General features: G+C 39.1%; 1 protein-coding gene across 1 annotated transcript in view; it reads right to left on the minus strand.

Moving 5' to 3' along the window:
* LOC145675764 (uncharacterized) overlaps positions 1–17,929 on the minus strand; it is a 165,558-nt gene that overhangs the window by 20,850 nt on the left and 126,779 nt on the right. Inside the window, exon 2 of the mRNA XM_081746423.1 lies at positions 793–924. Within this exon, the coding sequence (XP_081602549.1) occupies positions 793–924 (132 nt within the window). The remainder of the gene's footprint in view (positions 1–792; positions 925–17,929) is intronic.

Consider the following 17,929-nt stretch of genomic DNA (forward strand, 5'->3'; position numbering starts at 1 on the left):
GGTGATTTGCGAGCGTGCTCTGAGTGTCATAAGGAGTCGCATATCCCAATTGGACGTACCATTGAGGAATAATAACCGAAAAACGGGATTAATCAATAAAGTCCGATTGCTTCGCTTCAAATGTGCAATTATTGTATATCTCGTACTAAATTTTCTAAAATTACCTCTAAAATTATAGTAAATTTACAGAAAAGCCAAATTTCATGGAGGGATGTCCGGCCAGTTCCCCAGGACCCATTCGTTGCGTACGTTCCTGATCCCTTTCGATCTACAATGCATTAAGTCAGCGGCTTTTGGCCTCCAAGGAGATTGTTCTGCTCCATGTCCAGCATATTATCATGATCTGTCTCCTTCTAACTACTTTCTTCTGTTGAAAGTAAAATTGGGGCTAAAAACGAGCATTGTTTGATGACGTTGCAGACGTCCAAACAGCTTTGACTGATTACTTCATCAGTATTCCCGTGTTTTGACAAGTAACATATTGGGCGTTGCATTCAATATCTCGTTACAAGCACAATTATCATTCCCATTGCTGGTCTAGTGGCTATGGGCCGCAATCCTTTCATGCCCATGCTGCCGAGTCCGAAATTAGAACGGTGGTTTGAATTGCACTTTATGTAGTACCACGTCTCAAATAACCCCAGTGCTGAAAAGCTACACTAAAATTCAATAAACAAACAACACATGCATTTTGAATATACACGAAAAAAATTGCACTGTATATGTTGTTCTTGTTTTTGTGTCCTAGTCCTAAAAATTATGGACCACACTGTATATTATTTATTCACTTACCTGTTTGGCTGATTTGGATGACGCAACTGTCGTAAGCTTTGTTCGGTGGGCAGGGTTTCAGATAAGAATCGTCACATTCCGTATTCGAAGTTACCAAACACTGATAACAGGACAAGTTGGTGCTGGCTTTTACTGCAAAAAATAAAAATAAAACAAATATGTTAGTTGGATGTTTACCTTGTAAACATAATAAATTTTTTCGAGTTACTCAACGTTCGGTTTCAGACTAGTGACTTTTTTTTTCTTTGCAAATAGTATGTGGCTTTACTGTTGAGAGTACGAGGGTTTTTCGAAAAGTTTCTGGTCTGGAGCTGAAATATCGCGCTACTAGTGATAAGCCGTTCATGACATGTAGTGCCATCTTTAGGAGAAATCATGTGTCACTTTCAACTGTCTAGTTGCGTCAGTTCGTTCAAGACAGTACTTTGAATTAATCGCTTTGCGCTGAGCTTGCGCACTGCATGACAATGGTCCAATTCACACGAGTGTTGTTGCCACGGTTGCAGTGCTAAATCTGAGCTATAGGGAGGGTGTTGAATCTCCTCGAAACCACAGTCTTTGTCTGTAGTCATGCGACCTAAACACACAGTGACTGATTCAAATTGCTACCTTGAATGAGGTCAACACACATTGACTGATTCAAATGACTACCTTGAATGAGTTCAACATACATTGACTGATTCAAATAACTAATTTGAATTAATTCAACATACAGCGACTGATTAAAATTACTACTTGAATCAGTTCAAAGCACAGCGACTGATTCAAATGACTACCTTGAATGAGTTCAACACATAGCGACTGATTCAAAGGACTACCATGAATGAGCTCAAGGCACAGTGATTGATTCACATGATTACCTTCAATAAACTGACGCAGATAAACAGTTGAAACTAATCCATTATTTCGTCCATAGAGGGTACTTGTATGTCATGAACGGTTTATTAGTAGTGGCACAAAATAAGGTCGGAAACTTTTGGAAATACGCTCGTATATGTGTCACTATTACAAGAGGAAAATCAATAAATATTACTTGATATATGTAGCTAAAAGTGTAGTTCTTACATGTACATTAAAAACTGTTCCAGCATTTTTTTAAAAAATATTAATTGTTATTGACAAGAAACGACACTCTTGTAGGCCATAAACATTTGTGTTTCTTTACCATTGTTTTTCAAAAAGTGCACATGAGAATTAACATTAAGTTCAGTGACGTTATTGCTTCATACTTTTGTCTCATCTTTCAAAATTGTTATTAGGTATACAAAAGTTAAATTTTAAGCGCTAGTCATAATTTAAAATATCTTATTAATCATTGTGAGTACTATCGTATACTGGTGTCATAAGGAGCTGCTTCATTAGTGAATACTTCAGTACCAGTGTCATGTCAATAACTCGCGTGTAGTGCTCTCAACGGGTCGGGTCGGGTCGGGTTGAAGACCGACCCGACCCGACCCGTGACCCGAATTGACTGACCCGACCCGATGACCCGACCCGACCCGACTGACCCGAACCGTGATCCGATCTGATTGACCTGACCCGATAACCCGACCCGAGCTGACCCGGTTGACCCGACCCGATAACCCGACCCGAATAACCCGACCCGACAACCCGACCCGAGCTGACCCGATTGACCCGACCCGACAACCCGACCCGAATAACCCGACCCGAGTTGACCCGATTGACCCGACCCGACAACCCGACCCGAATAACCCGACCCGACAACCCGACCCGAGCTGACCCGACTGACCCGACCCGACAACCCGACCCGAACTGACCCGGCTGACCCGACCCGACAACCCGACCCGAACTGACCCGATCCGAGTCGGGTCGGGTCGGGTCACGGGTCGGGTCGGGTCAACCCGACCCGTTTGAGAGCACTATGGTCACGACACTGGGTGAACGCCAAAATGCACTCACATTGGGAAACTAGTTTTAAAAGCATAATTTTAGAAAATAAAGCATAAAGCATAATTTAAAATATATAGCACAATTCTTGGAAAATTCTCTTTAACTGAAAGTTTAACACACTGTGTTAATATTTTTTAAAGCCGATATTTACAATGCAAAATCATTGAGAACATACCAATGCAACAATGAAGAGCTTATTTTCATTTCTGTAAACTTTCCGGTGCAATCCTTTGATGTGGAGAAAAGAAAAGAAGAAATTTTTCCGCCAACAATAAATAGTATGCAAGAACTCCATACTATATTGTTACAGTGACGACGCCAGCTTTAAGTTCTTAGGAGGGCAAAGGAGGGGTAGATACATTTTCTGGGGCGGCTATTTGCCATACCAAAAATGACATATTTATTACGTTTGACTTATTTTACATTACATTGTGTATTTCGTTGCTTTTTTTATGTTAGATCTATATGATTATAAATTAAACTTATTTCAAATAAAATTTGTAACTAACAAATAAATAACGTCTGCACATGAAATATTTTTCAATGAAACTTTTGAAGCCTAAACATAAATTGAATTACTTTCGCGTATGCTACAAGTAACACATCCGTCTATATGCTACGTATCTCTCGCTCTCTCCCTCTCTCTCTCTCTCTCTCTCTCTCTCTCTCTATATATATATATATATATATATATATATATATATATATATATATATATATATATATATATAGAGAGAGAGAGAGAGAGAGAGACAGAGACAGAGAGAGAATTTACGAGGAGCTGCTGAAAATGTCGTAGTCCAATCCAGAAGGAGTGTAGGTACTAGGTAGAAAAATGAAACCGTAGTTTAGAAAAACATATCTCTGTATGTACAAATATAAATTTTCATATTAATAATGAAATTCTTATTGTTTCAGGCCTCTGAAGTGATTATGTGTGCCCAAACAGATAATTTCACGAACATCCAGATCCTTACTGTTATAACATTTTTGTTCCACCAAGGAAAGTCACCGAAGTAAATTAATTAGGAAATCAGTGAAACACCGCGGGACTCTCCTCCGTTATATATAGTGTTAAAGAAGTAATTGGCTTAGTATAAACGTAGCAATTTCTCAACAAATTATGCTTTACATCCAGGATGATTAAAAGCAATGACTCTTCCTGGAATCATGGATGCAATTTGTGACATTATTCTTGAAAATTGCAGCATTTCAGCCAGTGGTGGATATAGCCCGGGGCCGGAGGGCCTAGGCCACCCCAGTTTTTGTGTGACAAAAATAATTTAAGCTATTTATATTTATTATAGTCTGAGGTCTGCACCCCACTTTCTCAGTTTTTACCTTCTCAGTAAAACTTGTGTCAGGGATTCTGGGCATTTCTTTGGAACTCGTCGGTAGCATAATTCAGAATGGCTTGGGTATGCGCAAGTTCTCGGCATAATGGATTCCCAAAATATATGTCAGGAGAATAAAAGGGTAACGGCATTAAGAGAAGTATTCTTCCAATTTGACAGTAATGCTGATCAATTTCGCTGACGAATAGTAACCATAGATGAAATATGGTTGTACCACTATGATCCTGAATCGGAACAACAGTCAATGGAGTAGTAGCACTCATTTCTCCATCGCCCCAAGAAGTTCAAGACACAGAAGTAGGTTGAGAAACTGTTTGGAACATTCTTCTGGTATAAGTATGGAGTGGCAGACTACCTCTTCAATGGTCAGATATTTAATCCACAATCTCTACATTACTTACAAAACTGAAAGAAAAATTCAAAGTTCAACGCTGCGGAAAATGAAAAGAAAGGAATTCTGTTCCTTCAGGAGAATACACCTGTCCATCAAGCCCCTGCGAACATAACTGACATTGCATAATCTAGGATTTCAATGTCTAGATCATCATTCTTATTCCGCAGATTTAGCTCCGTCTATTACGTGTACTTATTTCCCAAACTTAAATAACACTTGAAAGATGCCATTTTAGATCTGGTAGGGGTAGTGCTACGAACAATGATGCGAGGAAATCTAGATTTTTTTAACTTTTCTGCAAAAGCTGGAGCACTATACAAGGTAGTATATTGACTCTCGGGGGAAGAGAAGAAGAAGTAAAACTTCACCAATCCACGTGCACTCCTTCTGGGTTGGGCTACGAATTTTTCAGCAGTTCCTAGTCAATATGGTAGAAGTCACGTCAGTACTTTGAAACAAAATAAGTAAAGGAGCACTAGTATAAACCAATTACTAACTAAAGATCAGCACTCTGACAATACATTTTATTGGGAACAATTTCATTCCATAATTTTATTATTATCATTTGCAGCAAGGGAAAACACAACTCTTTTTATCTCCTTCAAAAAATTAAGCCCTAGTAGTTGCAAACTAAGCTGTTATAAGCACAGCCTCTGAATATTGGAAGCCGAGAATAATGTTTCAGAAAAAAGAAGTTTTAAATAAAACAAAATATGAAACTGAAAACTTCAAACCTGGACAAATACAAACAAGTTACGTAACTGGTTTTACATTTCTTTTGTTTCCAATTGAAGTTGATCCAATGAGAAGAAAACAAGTCGACCAAATCTACTATTGTTCGCTACACAATTATTAAAAATCATAAGAAAGAAGTATAACTAAAATTTACCTCAAAAGGGGCTAAATTAGAAAACAGAAATATGCGTGCATACCCAAACGCTCAAAGAAGAAAGCTTGAGGATTAATCTGCCACATAGTAAATTCATGGAAAGTAGACTACAATTTGTCAATGAGATTGGTTATGATACTGATATATAATACTACATGAAGAATGTTTAAAGATTGTACGAGTCTGGGGGGGGGCAGTCTAGGCGGCAGTCAGGGGGGCAGAAGTAGCTACTAGGGGGCGCTCGCCCCCCTTGCCCCCCTCTGGCGTCATCACTGTATTGTTATGTTTACTTTTTGTACTTAAGCACTTTCTGTACTTCGGTGGCATCTTTTACTTTCCCTTTCTGCATATATGTACCTGTAAGGCGCACACAAATGATAGAAAAAATTTATTCGAGCAAAGCACATCTCTTTAAAATGAATTAAGTAGAAAGTTCATTAAATATGAGAGAAACTAGTTGCAAAAAAATATCAATAATTAGATCAAGATATTTAGAATATTTGATTTATAATAAATATACATTATACACGATTAATGTAAAATAATCATTGAAATTAACAATAAAGCATAATTTTAAAAAAGCATAATTAAACAAGAAATAAAGCATAATGTGGGTTGCTCTAACAATTAAGTTGTATGAAGACGAGAAGAAAACGAAAGCTGATTCCTTAACGAATTTCGTTGATCATCTTTGTGTCTACAAAAACGCATTCCTAGAAACCTACAAGCTAGGTATCATCTCTGTGATTATATCAGTTTCTAGTGCTACATGTGAAAGGTCATTCTCTTCTTTGAAAAGATTAAAGACTTGTATACGCAAGTCAATGACTCATGATAGGTTGAAAAACTTAGTGTTACTTTATATTGAGAAGAAAATTGCTAAATCGTTAGATCTTTAACAAGTTGTGGATATGTTTGCTGCTGCCAACACGAATAGAAAGGTCCTCTTCCAGTAGAGGCATGAACCTATAAGTTATTTTCTTTACCTGTAAAAGTGTATTTGCTTCCACTTAAGTCAACCAGCTACACATATTTTAAACGCCATGATTAAATAACTATTTACTTATATTAGAAATCAATTGCATTAATGAATCCTAGTTGTTTGAGGTACTAAATTCTTATATTTTCACTGTTTTCCAAAGAGTAAAATCATGAACAATAAAGATGGAAACATTCACCTTGAATACACACACACACACACACACACACACACACACACATATATATATATATATATATATATATATATATATATATATATATATATATATATATATATATATATATATATATATATATATTGGAGATGTCCCCCTCAAAATCCTCTTGGGCCCTTCATTGCCCCCCCCTGAAAAAACTCTAGCTACGCTACTGGACACCATGCACCAAAGATGAATTCTCTACCACTGAGCCACAGCGGCCCTGCTTGGGCTTGATCGTCCATATCCAATCTCTCTTTTGGCGTTGCTTAAACAACTTCTAGTTTTGTTCTAAATCCAGACTCCATACTGGCGTAGATATTAATATTACAGTCGATTGGTAAAATCAATCTTCCACATTTAAAAATTAAAGTACACACAAGTAGAAAAATAAGCATTTATCATAAAAACACTAACTGCAAGTGTTCAAAATAGATTTATGGTTTCTATAAAATCAATTGAAAATTGCTATTTTTAATTAGGCAGCTAGTGAAAAACAGCAGCTTTCGACTCCAGCCGAGTTTAAACTCAACCTAAACTCAGTTGACCAAAGTGAACTGACCCGACTGACCCGACCCGACAACCCGACCCGATAACCCGACTGACCCGACCCGACAACCCGACCCGATAACCCGACCCGAGTGACCCGACCCGATAACCCGACCCGAGCTGACCCGATTGACCCGACCCGACAACCCGACCCGAATAACCCGACCTGAGTTGACCCGATTGACCCGACCCGATAACCCGACCCGAATAACCCGACCCGAGCTGACCCGACTGACCCGACCCGACAACCCGACCCGATTAGCCTGACCCGACAACCCGACCCGAGCTGACCCGACTGACCCGTCCCGATAACCCGACCCGAGTTGACCTGACCCGACCCGTTTGAGAGCACTACTCGCGTGGTTTTCGTAGAAAGCAAAATTAACCATGTCGGTCCCGGCGTCCCCCACAGGTGACATAAAATATAACGATATTATTACTTCTTTACAGCTTTAAAATCAGACTGGAAACATTGAAAATTGTTTATAGGGGATGATCATAGATGCATCATTCCTTGTAAACAGTTTTCAATGTTGTCAGTCTGATTTTAAAGTTGTAAAGAAATAATAATTTCGTCATATTTTATGTCACCTGTGGGGGACGCCGAAACAGACTTGAGAAAAGTTACGGCATGAAAGTGTTAGAATATTTTGTAATAATATCGCAAGGTTGAGAAGGACCACAACCACGGAGGAGCAAGGAGTGCATGTGCCCCTAGCGCACGTGGTTGGAGCCGCGCCTAAAAGAATAATATTTACATAAATTATGGGTGACAAAAACCCTAGTTGCAAGCCTGAGATTGAGTTTAAGTGAGGTTGAGGGAAGTTGCGGAGTGGAAGTGTCAGAATAAGTTGAAACAATATAGTAAGATGGAGGTTTAGTGAGGTTGGGGAAAGCCACAGGATGAAAATATGAAAATAAGTTCTAACAACATGGCAAGGTGGAGGTTAAATGAGGTGGGGGAAGATGATGGATGAAAGCATAAAAATAAGTTTTTACAATATGGCAAGATTGAGGTTAAGTGAGGTTGAGGGAATTTGTGGGATGAAAGTGTGAGAATGATTTTTAGCAATATGGCAAGATTGAGGTTAAGTGGGGTTGAAGAAAATTGCAGGATGAAAGTGTGAGAATAAGTTTTAACAATATGGTAAGATTGAGGTTAAGTGAGGTTGAAGAAAATTGCAGGATAAAAGTGTGAGAATAAGTTTTAACAATATGGTAAGATTGAGGTTAAGTGAGGTTGGGGGAATTTGTGGGATGAAAGTGTGAGAATGAGTTTTAACAATATGGCAAGATTGAGGTTAAGTGAAGTTGAAGAAAATTTGCAGGATAAAACTGAGAATAAGTTTAACATTATGACAAGATTGAGGTTAAGTGAGGTTGATGACGTTGGGGTTGAAAGTATGAGAGTAGGTTTTAACACTATGATAAGATTGAGAAGGGCTGCAACTGGGGAGGAGCAAGGAGTACATGTGCCGCTCGTGCCTCTGGTTGGAGCCGCGCCTAAAAGGACAATATTTATGTAAATTGTGGGGCACCCAATTTCGTGTTTTCTCGAGTGACACAAACTCTAGTTGTGAGATACAAGTGTGAGAATAAGTTCTAACAATATGGCAAGATGAAGGTCAAGGAGGTTGAAGAACGTTGTGGGATCAAAGTGTGAGAATAAGTTTTATGAGTTTATGTGAGACTGAAGGAGGCTGTAGGATAAAAGTATGAGTGACAAGATTGAGGTTAAGTGAGGTTGAGGGGTCAGGAGATGTCCACAAGTTGATGAACGAGAACGAAGGTAGTGTACTGAAATTGAAAAAGTAATGTTGAAGGTTTCCATCTCTTGCGTTCCACCCTTTCTTGTATGAAAGTAGAAGGAACGTAATCTTCCAAAAAGAATCTCCATTACCATTTCTTCCTTGGATAACTTTGAAAGATGAAGATGGAAGAAAAAAAAAAACTATGCTTCTTCATCTTTTAATCTCTCCCTTTCGCGCTCTCTATTTGATCTCAGTTTGACCGAATACTTCAGCTTTTCTACAGAACCGTCCTTTCATATTTCCTTCTCGTGTCACGCCACAGAAGGCATTTCACATTTGCATACAGAGTGGATTGCATCTTCCGCTATGTCCATTTGCTTCACCTTTTTCTCTCAAAATGGAAATGAAAAAAAAAGTGTGGGGAAATGTGAAAATGGAGATCCCATTGAATATTTTTCCTGCTTTCTCTTTCTCTCTCTGTGCTAACCTTGAAAAGTTCTTTTTCCTCCTCGTAAAGAACGTCTCATACATGTATACACCCAATCATATATATTGGAATGAAGGCACTATCTGTATCTTTTATGGTAATAGTATGGAAAACGAAAAGACACTCTGAGGAAAATCCGTTATCCAGACAGCGGTATATTCTAGAAATATACGGCATCCGTTTGATTACTACGGAAATCCGTGTGCTACATATATACTGCCCTTTTCCCGCTTAGGAGCTCATCCGTGGCAAAGCGGTTAGTGTACGCGCCTATGGCGTGGGAGACCCGGGTTCGATTCCCAGCGGGAGCTCATGTGGTTCGGATTCAACGTTAATCAGTAGGTTCCGCCTCATATGACTTTGCTGCTGAACTGGAAGTTAAACTCAACTCATTTTCCTGTTTAGATATTACATCATTCCACTGCAGGATGTTTGACATTAAACAGTCTTCTGTATGTTACATACGGATATGTACATTACAGCTGTATATTATATACGTCCATCTGTAGGTGAGATTCTGACCGTCCATATACAATTCTTTGTTTCTTACAAAAAGTTCGTATATACGGAACACATACACGTAAAATACGTATAAAACATACGTCTTCAGTTATAGATTAGCTGTAGTATGTTACATATGGTCTTACGTTAAGTCCAAAAAACTACAGGATTTACGCATGTAACCTACGTTTTTACGTGTGCCACATACGTTGTTTTCCCTCAGTGTAATCGAAACCAGAGCCATCTTTCTAAATTCGCCACTAGAATCGATACAAAACAAGAAAATTCAGGAATCTTGTCGATAACATTAGTTCACCCAACTCTTAGATTACTAACACTGTTTTAGAATTATAGTCTAAACACTATAAATTGATAAAGAGATTGTACGAATATAATGAAGACCATTTATCATCGTTTAAGGATACGTAAGTAAAAAAAAATATATGAAATCTTTGAGTTTAACGTCCCACCTAAATGCACTTTAACCCAAGGAAGATGGATGATTAAGACCCGTGAATGATGATGGCTGAATTGGTCGAATGAGAATGTGGAATGAAACGGGAGTACCCCGAGAAAACCCACGGCTGGGTTTTGGCTGGGATGGAACCAGGGATCCCTATGCAGCAGAGATAAGCATTCTACCACTGAGCCACCGTGCAACCTATAAAAGACACGTAAGTCATTATTCCAATAACAAATGTCATTTAAATGTTGTTATACCACACTCTTCATGGACCTCTCATGACGGGAAGGATTTTGATAGCTTATAGATGAAACTAAGAGAAAAATTCAGAGTATACATTTTGTACAAAGATTTATAAAATAAGACGTGAAAAAAATGGCCGAAAACCTTATTTCTTGGCTCGTCTCATCTCATGGGCAGCACTACGTTATTAGGTTTCGATGTAAAACTTGATATTTTGAGGGGCCGCGGTGGCTCAGTGGTAGAGCGTTCACCTCTGATGCATAGGGATCCCTGGTTCAGTTCCAACCCGTGGCAACTGAACTTTGTGATGGACAAACACTGTGTGGAGGGCCGTGCCATGGGGAGGCGAGCCGAAGTTAGGGGGCGCAAAATTCGGGAGAGAAATAAGGAAATAGGCAAAATTACTTGGAATATATATATATATATAGGGGCGCTGTCGTATACGCTCGCCCCGGGCGCAGATTTTCCATGGCACGGCCCTGACTGTGTGCGTGGGATTTCTCGGGGTTCTCCCATTTGCTCCCACTTTATTCATTCCACCACCATTTTCATTCATTTATCATCATCACCGTCTCCTATAGCCTAGCCAGCGTAAACGTGGGACGTAAAACTTAAAGACTTCATTTTTCCGCATACTTTGAGCGTATAGTACATTTATCTCCCAAGTGGTAATCCGCCCCCTACAAACGAGTTTTCTGGAACCGCTAATGATCAAAAGCATATATATATATATATATATATATATATATATCAAGGACAGAAATAGCTTCATATTCTGAGGAACTAATGCAGAAAAATGGTTCTAAAAGGAGAAAGAAAAAATATCCGCAGCTGCATCAACTTAAAAGAAAAAAAGTGGTTGCTATTCTGTTTCCATAGCAACGAAACCTAAAACTCTATGATCACTCGCAGCAGCTGTAACACCAAGCGTTGGCCAACCTGTTCAGCTATGTAATTGCAGTCCCACACTGATTTATTTCGTCTGGGTTTTCTGCTTCTTTTTCTTCTTTCCCTGTAGGGTTGCGTGTTAGAGAACCGTAAGAGTTTCAGGGGCTGCAGACTGATGAAGATTAAATAAGTTTTTGATGTTGTAGAGAAATAATAATAATAGTAATAATAATAATAATAATAATAATAATAATAATAATAATAATAATAATAATAATAAATAATACAAGGGATGAGCTATAAGGGCTGGTGCATGGCGTAAATATTTCATCCCAATACAAGGTACAGAGAATTTAATATCGCACATACCACTCAGAGCTTCAGAGAACGTTATATCGATCAATGCATTACTAATGCACTAAAAACAGAAAAAAAAACAATTGAATGTTTTGTTGAAATTTCCACCGTAAAATCTGGAGAAAGAAAATTTCCTGTAAAAAAATGCATATTACAAGTAATGCGCATGTAAAGGAGTATGTGGGCCACCGCTGACAAAGACAAACAACGTTATTTATATACACAATCTCCTTGTTAACAAGGTATTTTCCTACATACACTATTCACAAAAAAATGACAATAATTTTCAGCAAAATAAAAAACGGCAAATTATTATTGGCTACTATTGACGTTCATTTCGCTGCCATAATAATTACTAGAGATGGCCAGAACCGGTTCCTGGTGGAACCGGTTTTCGGGTCTGAACGGATCCGGTTCTTGAAGATCCGGTTCCGGAACCGGTTTTTCGGATCCAGGTCTGGAACCGGTTTTTCGGATCCAGGTCTAGAACCGGTTCTTCGGATCCAGGTCTAGAACCGGTTCTTCGGATCCAGGTCTGGAACCGGTTCTGAAAACAGAACCGGTTCCTCGCGGAACCGGTTCCGCTGGAACCGAAACTTTGTTACCATCCCTACGCTAAACGCGCGCTGCTGGCAAGCTGTGAAGAATGTGCTAGATGAAATGGTGGAAGCGACAGGCAGGCGCCCAGGCGGCGGCAGCTTGTCTCATTTGGCTAAATAAAGCGGGTAACTGGCAAACTCATTGGCTAAACAGGGGGGCGCGGTGGCTCAATGGTAGAGCGTTCACCTCCGGTGCTTGGGGTCCCTGGTTCGATCCCAGCTCGCGCCGTGTGGACTTTGTGGTGGACAAACACCGTGCTCGTGGGTTTTCTCGGGGTTCTCCCGTTTCCTCCCACTTTCTTCATTCCACCATTCCTTCATTTCTCATTATCACCGTCTCCTTTAGCCTAACCGGCATAACCGTGGGACGTTAAACTTAAAGATTTCATTTCATTTTCATTGGCTAAACAGGCAAACTGGCCAACTCATTTGGCTAAACACCCACTGGTGGACCAAAATTTTTTTGGGGGGCACAAGCGGGTCTGGGCGGGGAAGGCACAAGTGCATGGTCCTCTTTGCATTATTTTTGAAGGTGAACTTTGTGCTTCCTTTACGGGTGTTTGGGGGCTTTCAGATCCAGGTCTGGAACCGGTTCCTAAGATCCGGTTCTGGAACCGGGTTTTCAGATCCAGATCTAGAACCGGTTCCTAAGATCCGGTTCTGGAACCGGGTTTTCAGATCCAGATCTGGAACCGGTTCTTAAGATCCGGTTCTGGAACCGGGTTTTCGGATCCAGGTCTGGAACCGGTTCCTAAGATCCGGTTCTGGAACCGGGTTTTCGGATCCAAGTCCGGAACCGGTTCTGAAAACCGGATCTCCGAGAACCGGTTCCTCGCGGAACCGGTTCCGCCGGAACCGGAACTTCGTGGCCATCCCTAATAATTACTTTTTTCTCGATTTTGTCAAAAATTACGCATCAGAATTGACCTTCAAGCATGTTATTTTATTCGGCTTAATGTAATCTAGACGTTTAATATTCCATGCGTTTTTTCTTTGGACATATTATTATTATTATTATTATTATTATTATTATTATTATTATTATTATTATTATTATTATTATTATTATTGGTATTCTGCTATTATTGGCAGATCACTTGCAGCAACTGAGAAGCTTCCATACATCACGGCCTTCAGCTAACTTTTTCGTTTTCACGTACAATTTTTCTGTTTTGATATCGTCCATCAATTGTTGTCTCCTTCACCTCTCCCTCTTTTTTCTTCCACCATATTCTCTAGCATGTCTTTTATGATACAGTTGCTTCTTAGCTAATGTCACAACCAGTTTCTCTTCCTCTTCTTAATAATATCTAAAATTGTTTTTTCTCTCTCTCACCGTTTCTAAACATCCTCTCGTTCATTTTCCACCCAACTAATTCTTTCCATTTTTCTCCACACCTACATTTCGAAAGCTTCCAGTCATTTTTCATCATTTTTTGCGTAATGTCCATGTTTCTGCCCCATACAGTACAATTCTTCACAAGAAACATTTTATGATTCTTTTTCTCAACTCTTTATTCATGGTACCCACAAAACAGACTTTTCTTCCCCCTAAAGGCTTCTTTCACCGTTCCTATCCGTTACTGACTGACACTTGAAATCCATCTGCATCTTAATTAGGGCCGGCTTTTTCAGGAAACGTGTCGCATTCCGCCATTCCGGATTTGAAGGATCGAAGTGTTACTTCTGGGACAAAGAGACCTTGACACTACTTATCAGAGTTGAACCAAGGACTTACGCAGGGGGTGTCCTGGGGGTCCGGACCCCCCCCCCCCGAAATTTCGACTTTTGTATAAATTGAGCCTAAGTTAGGGATAATTTTAAGAATTTTAATATAAAATAACCTCATATTGAGTTTGGACCCCTCCCGAAAAAAAATCCTGCGTACTCTACTGAGTTGAACAAAGCATTTAAGTGTTATCCCAGTCATTCTTTATTACCACCTCCCTCAACTGAAATTGGTTTTACCTCTATAATATAACTGAGAAAACTCTGAAACTTTGACAAACTGACAGATGATGATCTAATATGGTTGGACTTCTGTCGGATATGAAAGACTACATTTCAATTCAAATCCGACTAAGATCGGATTTGGGACTGAAAATGTTAATATAAAAATAATAGCTGCTACTTATCCTGTTCTATGTCAAATTTTTAAAAAAATCATTACTTATACCATAGGATACGTCAGAAAGGCTGAGAACTGTCCAAATTTGAAGTTTCTAGATCAAGCCAGGAGTTCTCAACTTTTACTACCATCTAAACATTAATTATTAATTCTGTATTACCAACAGTGGCTTGCGAACCATCAGTGTATGCATTACACAGGTTGAGAAACCCTTTTGGGCGATTCGTTGATTAATCTCTTACGACTTATTTTATACACAGAGATTGCTTTTAATTTTTTAATCGTCATTTAGTTCTGTATTCCACAAATAGTTTTACCGTCTTTTCAGGAGGAATGAAATAATTTCCTCACAGTGGCGGGTCCAGCCCGGAGCCGAGGGCTAATCTCCCCAGTTTTTTGAATGACAAAAATAATTGAAGCTAATTTTGTAAGTTTATTGTAAGCGTTACGTTTTATTCTTTATTGGAAAATTTTTGATACATTAGGTATAGTTTCAGTCAGGCCTGTAGCCAGCCAAAAATGTAGGGGGGGGGCGGTAGAAGTTAAGGGGGGCCCAATCCAACCATATTATAGTTCATCATCATATTATAGCTCATTTGCAAGATTACCGTAAAAATTTTAGGGGTCCATCAAAATTTTAGGGGGGCTGTTCCCTAGACCCCCGCGGATACGGACCTGGTTTCAGTTGAAGCTTTTGTGTTGTACAGTGTGTAAAACAATCTTTGTGGTCCGCAATGTCAACGTCCAAACAAGGCCGGTAGCCAGCTCAAAAATGTAAGGGGGGCTGAAGTTAGGGGGGCCTGATCGAATTTTATTATAGTTCATCCCCATATTATAGTTCATTTGCAAGTCTACCCTGGAAGTTTTATGGGGGACACCAAAAATTTATTGGGGCCCGGCCCCCTAGACCCCCCTGGATACGGGCCTGGTCTAACCCAGCCATAATATCCATCAGGAAAGTTAAGTTGAAAATTTCAGTAGGGCTCATGAAACATTGTATACTCATGATATATCAATCATAGTGTGGGTTCTGAGTGTGTACCCCCCTAGCTTTTACCTCCTATATCCACCACTGTTTCCTGGACTATTTTGTTTACTAGATGACCCATGAAATTTACAGAATTAGTTAATCTCATTGAGGTGTGGAGTGAAACAAAACAAACTCATTTACTGAACGCGTTGGTCATTGCTCTCGATTTTCTTAGCAAAATTACAAACTACTTGTTTCTGGAAACAGCGCTGCAATGGAACCAACGACCATAAATTCGTACACAACAGACCAAACACAAAAGCTTGACATGGTGCCATCTATCTTCATTATTCTCGTATCCTTTCGCTGGCGCCATCTATCCACTATTGGATAAAACTTTCTCTCCAATTTAGGATATTGCTTTTGACATGTCCAAGAGTAACCCTTTTCTCTTACCATTTTTTTTTTTTTTTTTGAGATCTTTCCACTAGAAACTTCCTTTCTTTTCCTAAGATAAACATATTATAGGCTATTGTAGTAAGTTGTCTAACTTTAAAACAATGTAATTTACTGAATTGTGATACCAAAAGTTTAATTTCACAGTGCTTTCAGAAATTTCAGAAGCAAAATCAAGATTTTAAATTATTCTAGAAGTTTCCAAAGCTGTTTTGTTATTGCTAGTGGTTCCACACGCTAGCGACATCTCTTTACGTCAAGTAGAAAGTAGCGCTTAACGGCAACTATGAGTCTGACTGTGAACTATTCGGAGCATGAGTAGCAGACGGAGCCGTCTTGATGTTATAATATTCGGTAGAGAAACGGTACGCCTTTTTATTATAGAAGTTTCTGTACAGTTTATACACTAAATTACAAATGAATAATTTCTCTAATAATTCTTTCCATCAATAAATTGGACCTGCCATAGCAGCGTCGTTTAGGGTCGTTGGTTAGGGACGACTTTGCCCGAAGCAACTGGGTCTAAAGGATCCTCATGCCCGAAGCAGCGCAGAGATAAGGTTAGGGAGTTTTCCTCGGCCAGAGCAGCCTGGAGAGATAAGTGGGATATGGTCAGTTGGTGACTGATGTGTTCTCTCTTGAAGTTTCCATTTTTATAGCCAGTTTGAAGTAGTGGTGGGCAGAAAAATCGGTTTATCGGTTTTTGGTTTTTAGAAAATCCGATTTTTGAAAATTTTCAAAAACCCGGTTTCGCTTTTCTTCAAAACCGGTTCCGGTTTTTTCCAAAATTTATTCTATTTCTAACCAGAATAGTGTTTCGTTGTTCTGCGGAAACCGAACCGGTTTTTGGAGAAAACCGAAACCGGTTTTGGAAAAACCAAAATGCCGATTTTTCGCGTTTCAGTTTTTCTAGAAACCGGTTTTGCCATCCCTAGTCTGTGGAGGTGGAGTCTGTAGAGGGGTTGAAGGAGTCCTTTTCGTAGTTCTTCGTGTCTTCTTCGTATTCCCTCGTGCTCCATCGGCTGCTTGGAGCTTGTGCCGAAGCGTGTGGTTTTGTTATTAATCTAAGGGGATATTGCGATATTGTTAATTCGAATATTGCTACGTTTCGAGTGATTACATATTGGTTCCCTATATAAAACACATTTACAGTATAGCTTGTTAATGTTTATGTATTATCAAAGTCAGTAGCGTACGTAAGGAGTTTTCTTTTTAAATTTAATCCTTCCTTGACCAAAATATTATGATAAAATAAACAATTACCATGTTAAGATACGCATCACGACGTGAACTTAGAAGTTTGAACTCCTCCCCAGATGAAATTCTGCGTACGCCGCTCATCGAGGTAATTCCTAGCATGTTTATTAATATATTTCATTAGTACATACAGAGGTGTCATTCGTCCAGTTTACCTGAATATATTGTTAAAATTTCCCTGGTTTCCGAGACAGCTTGTTAAAATTGTCTTTCTAGCTCAGGCGTGCACCCAGAAATTTTTGTTTTGAGGGGTCCAAGCTTAATAGGGGGATCTAATACTACAAACCACCTCGTCTATGTAGTATTGAGCATGTAATATTGTTCACCCGAAAATACGATAAGTAAGTGTAAAATACTTCCACCTATATTTTGAGAAGAAAATGCTAGAACTAGATTGTTTTTATAAAAGAAAGAGTACACATGAAATACAAGATCAAATTTTCGTGCCACTTCAATCATTTTCCTGTTAAAGAAGTATTTTCTTTTTTATTGAGGAAGTGATATTTTTGAGAACCTAACTATATTATTTTCCAAATTTTAAAGAGACAATTAAGAAGCCTGCAGTCGAGATATAACACTTTATTGTTTTTTTCTACGACAACTTATCAATGCAAAATGTAATTCTTCCAATGGACAGATGCTGCTTGTTCGTACATTGTATAACATAAGAACCAAACCACTGTTGTGGTTTATATCCTCTTCAAGGTCTTTCAAGATTTCTGGGAGTTGCCCCCGATTTA

Source organism: Thermobia domestica, chromosome 18, assembly GCF_964235325.1.
Source record: "Thermobia domestica chromosome 18, izTheDome1.hap1.1, whole genome shotgun sequence".
In the NCBI taxonomy this organism is placed as follows: Eukaryota; Metazoa; Arthropoda; class Insecta; order Zygentoma; family Lepismatidae; genus Thermobia; species Thermobia domestica.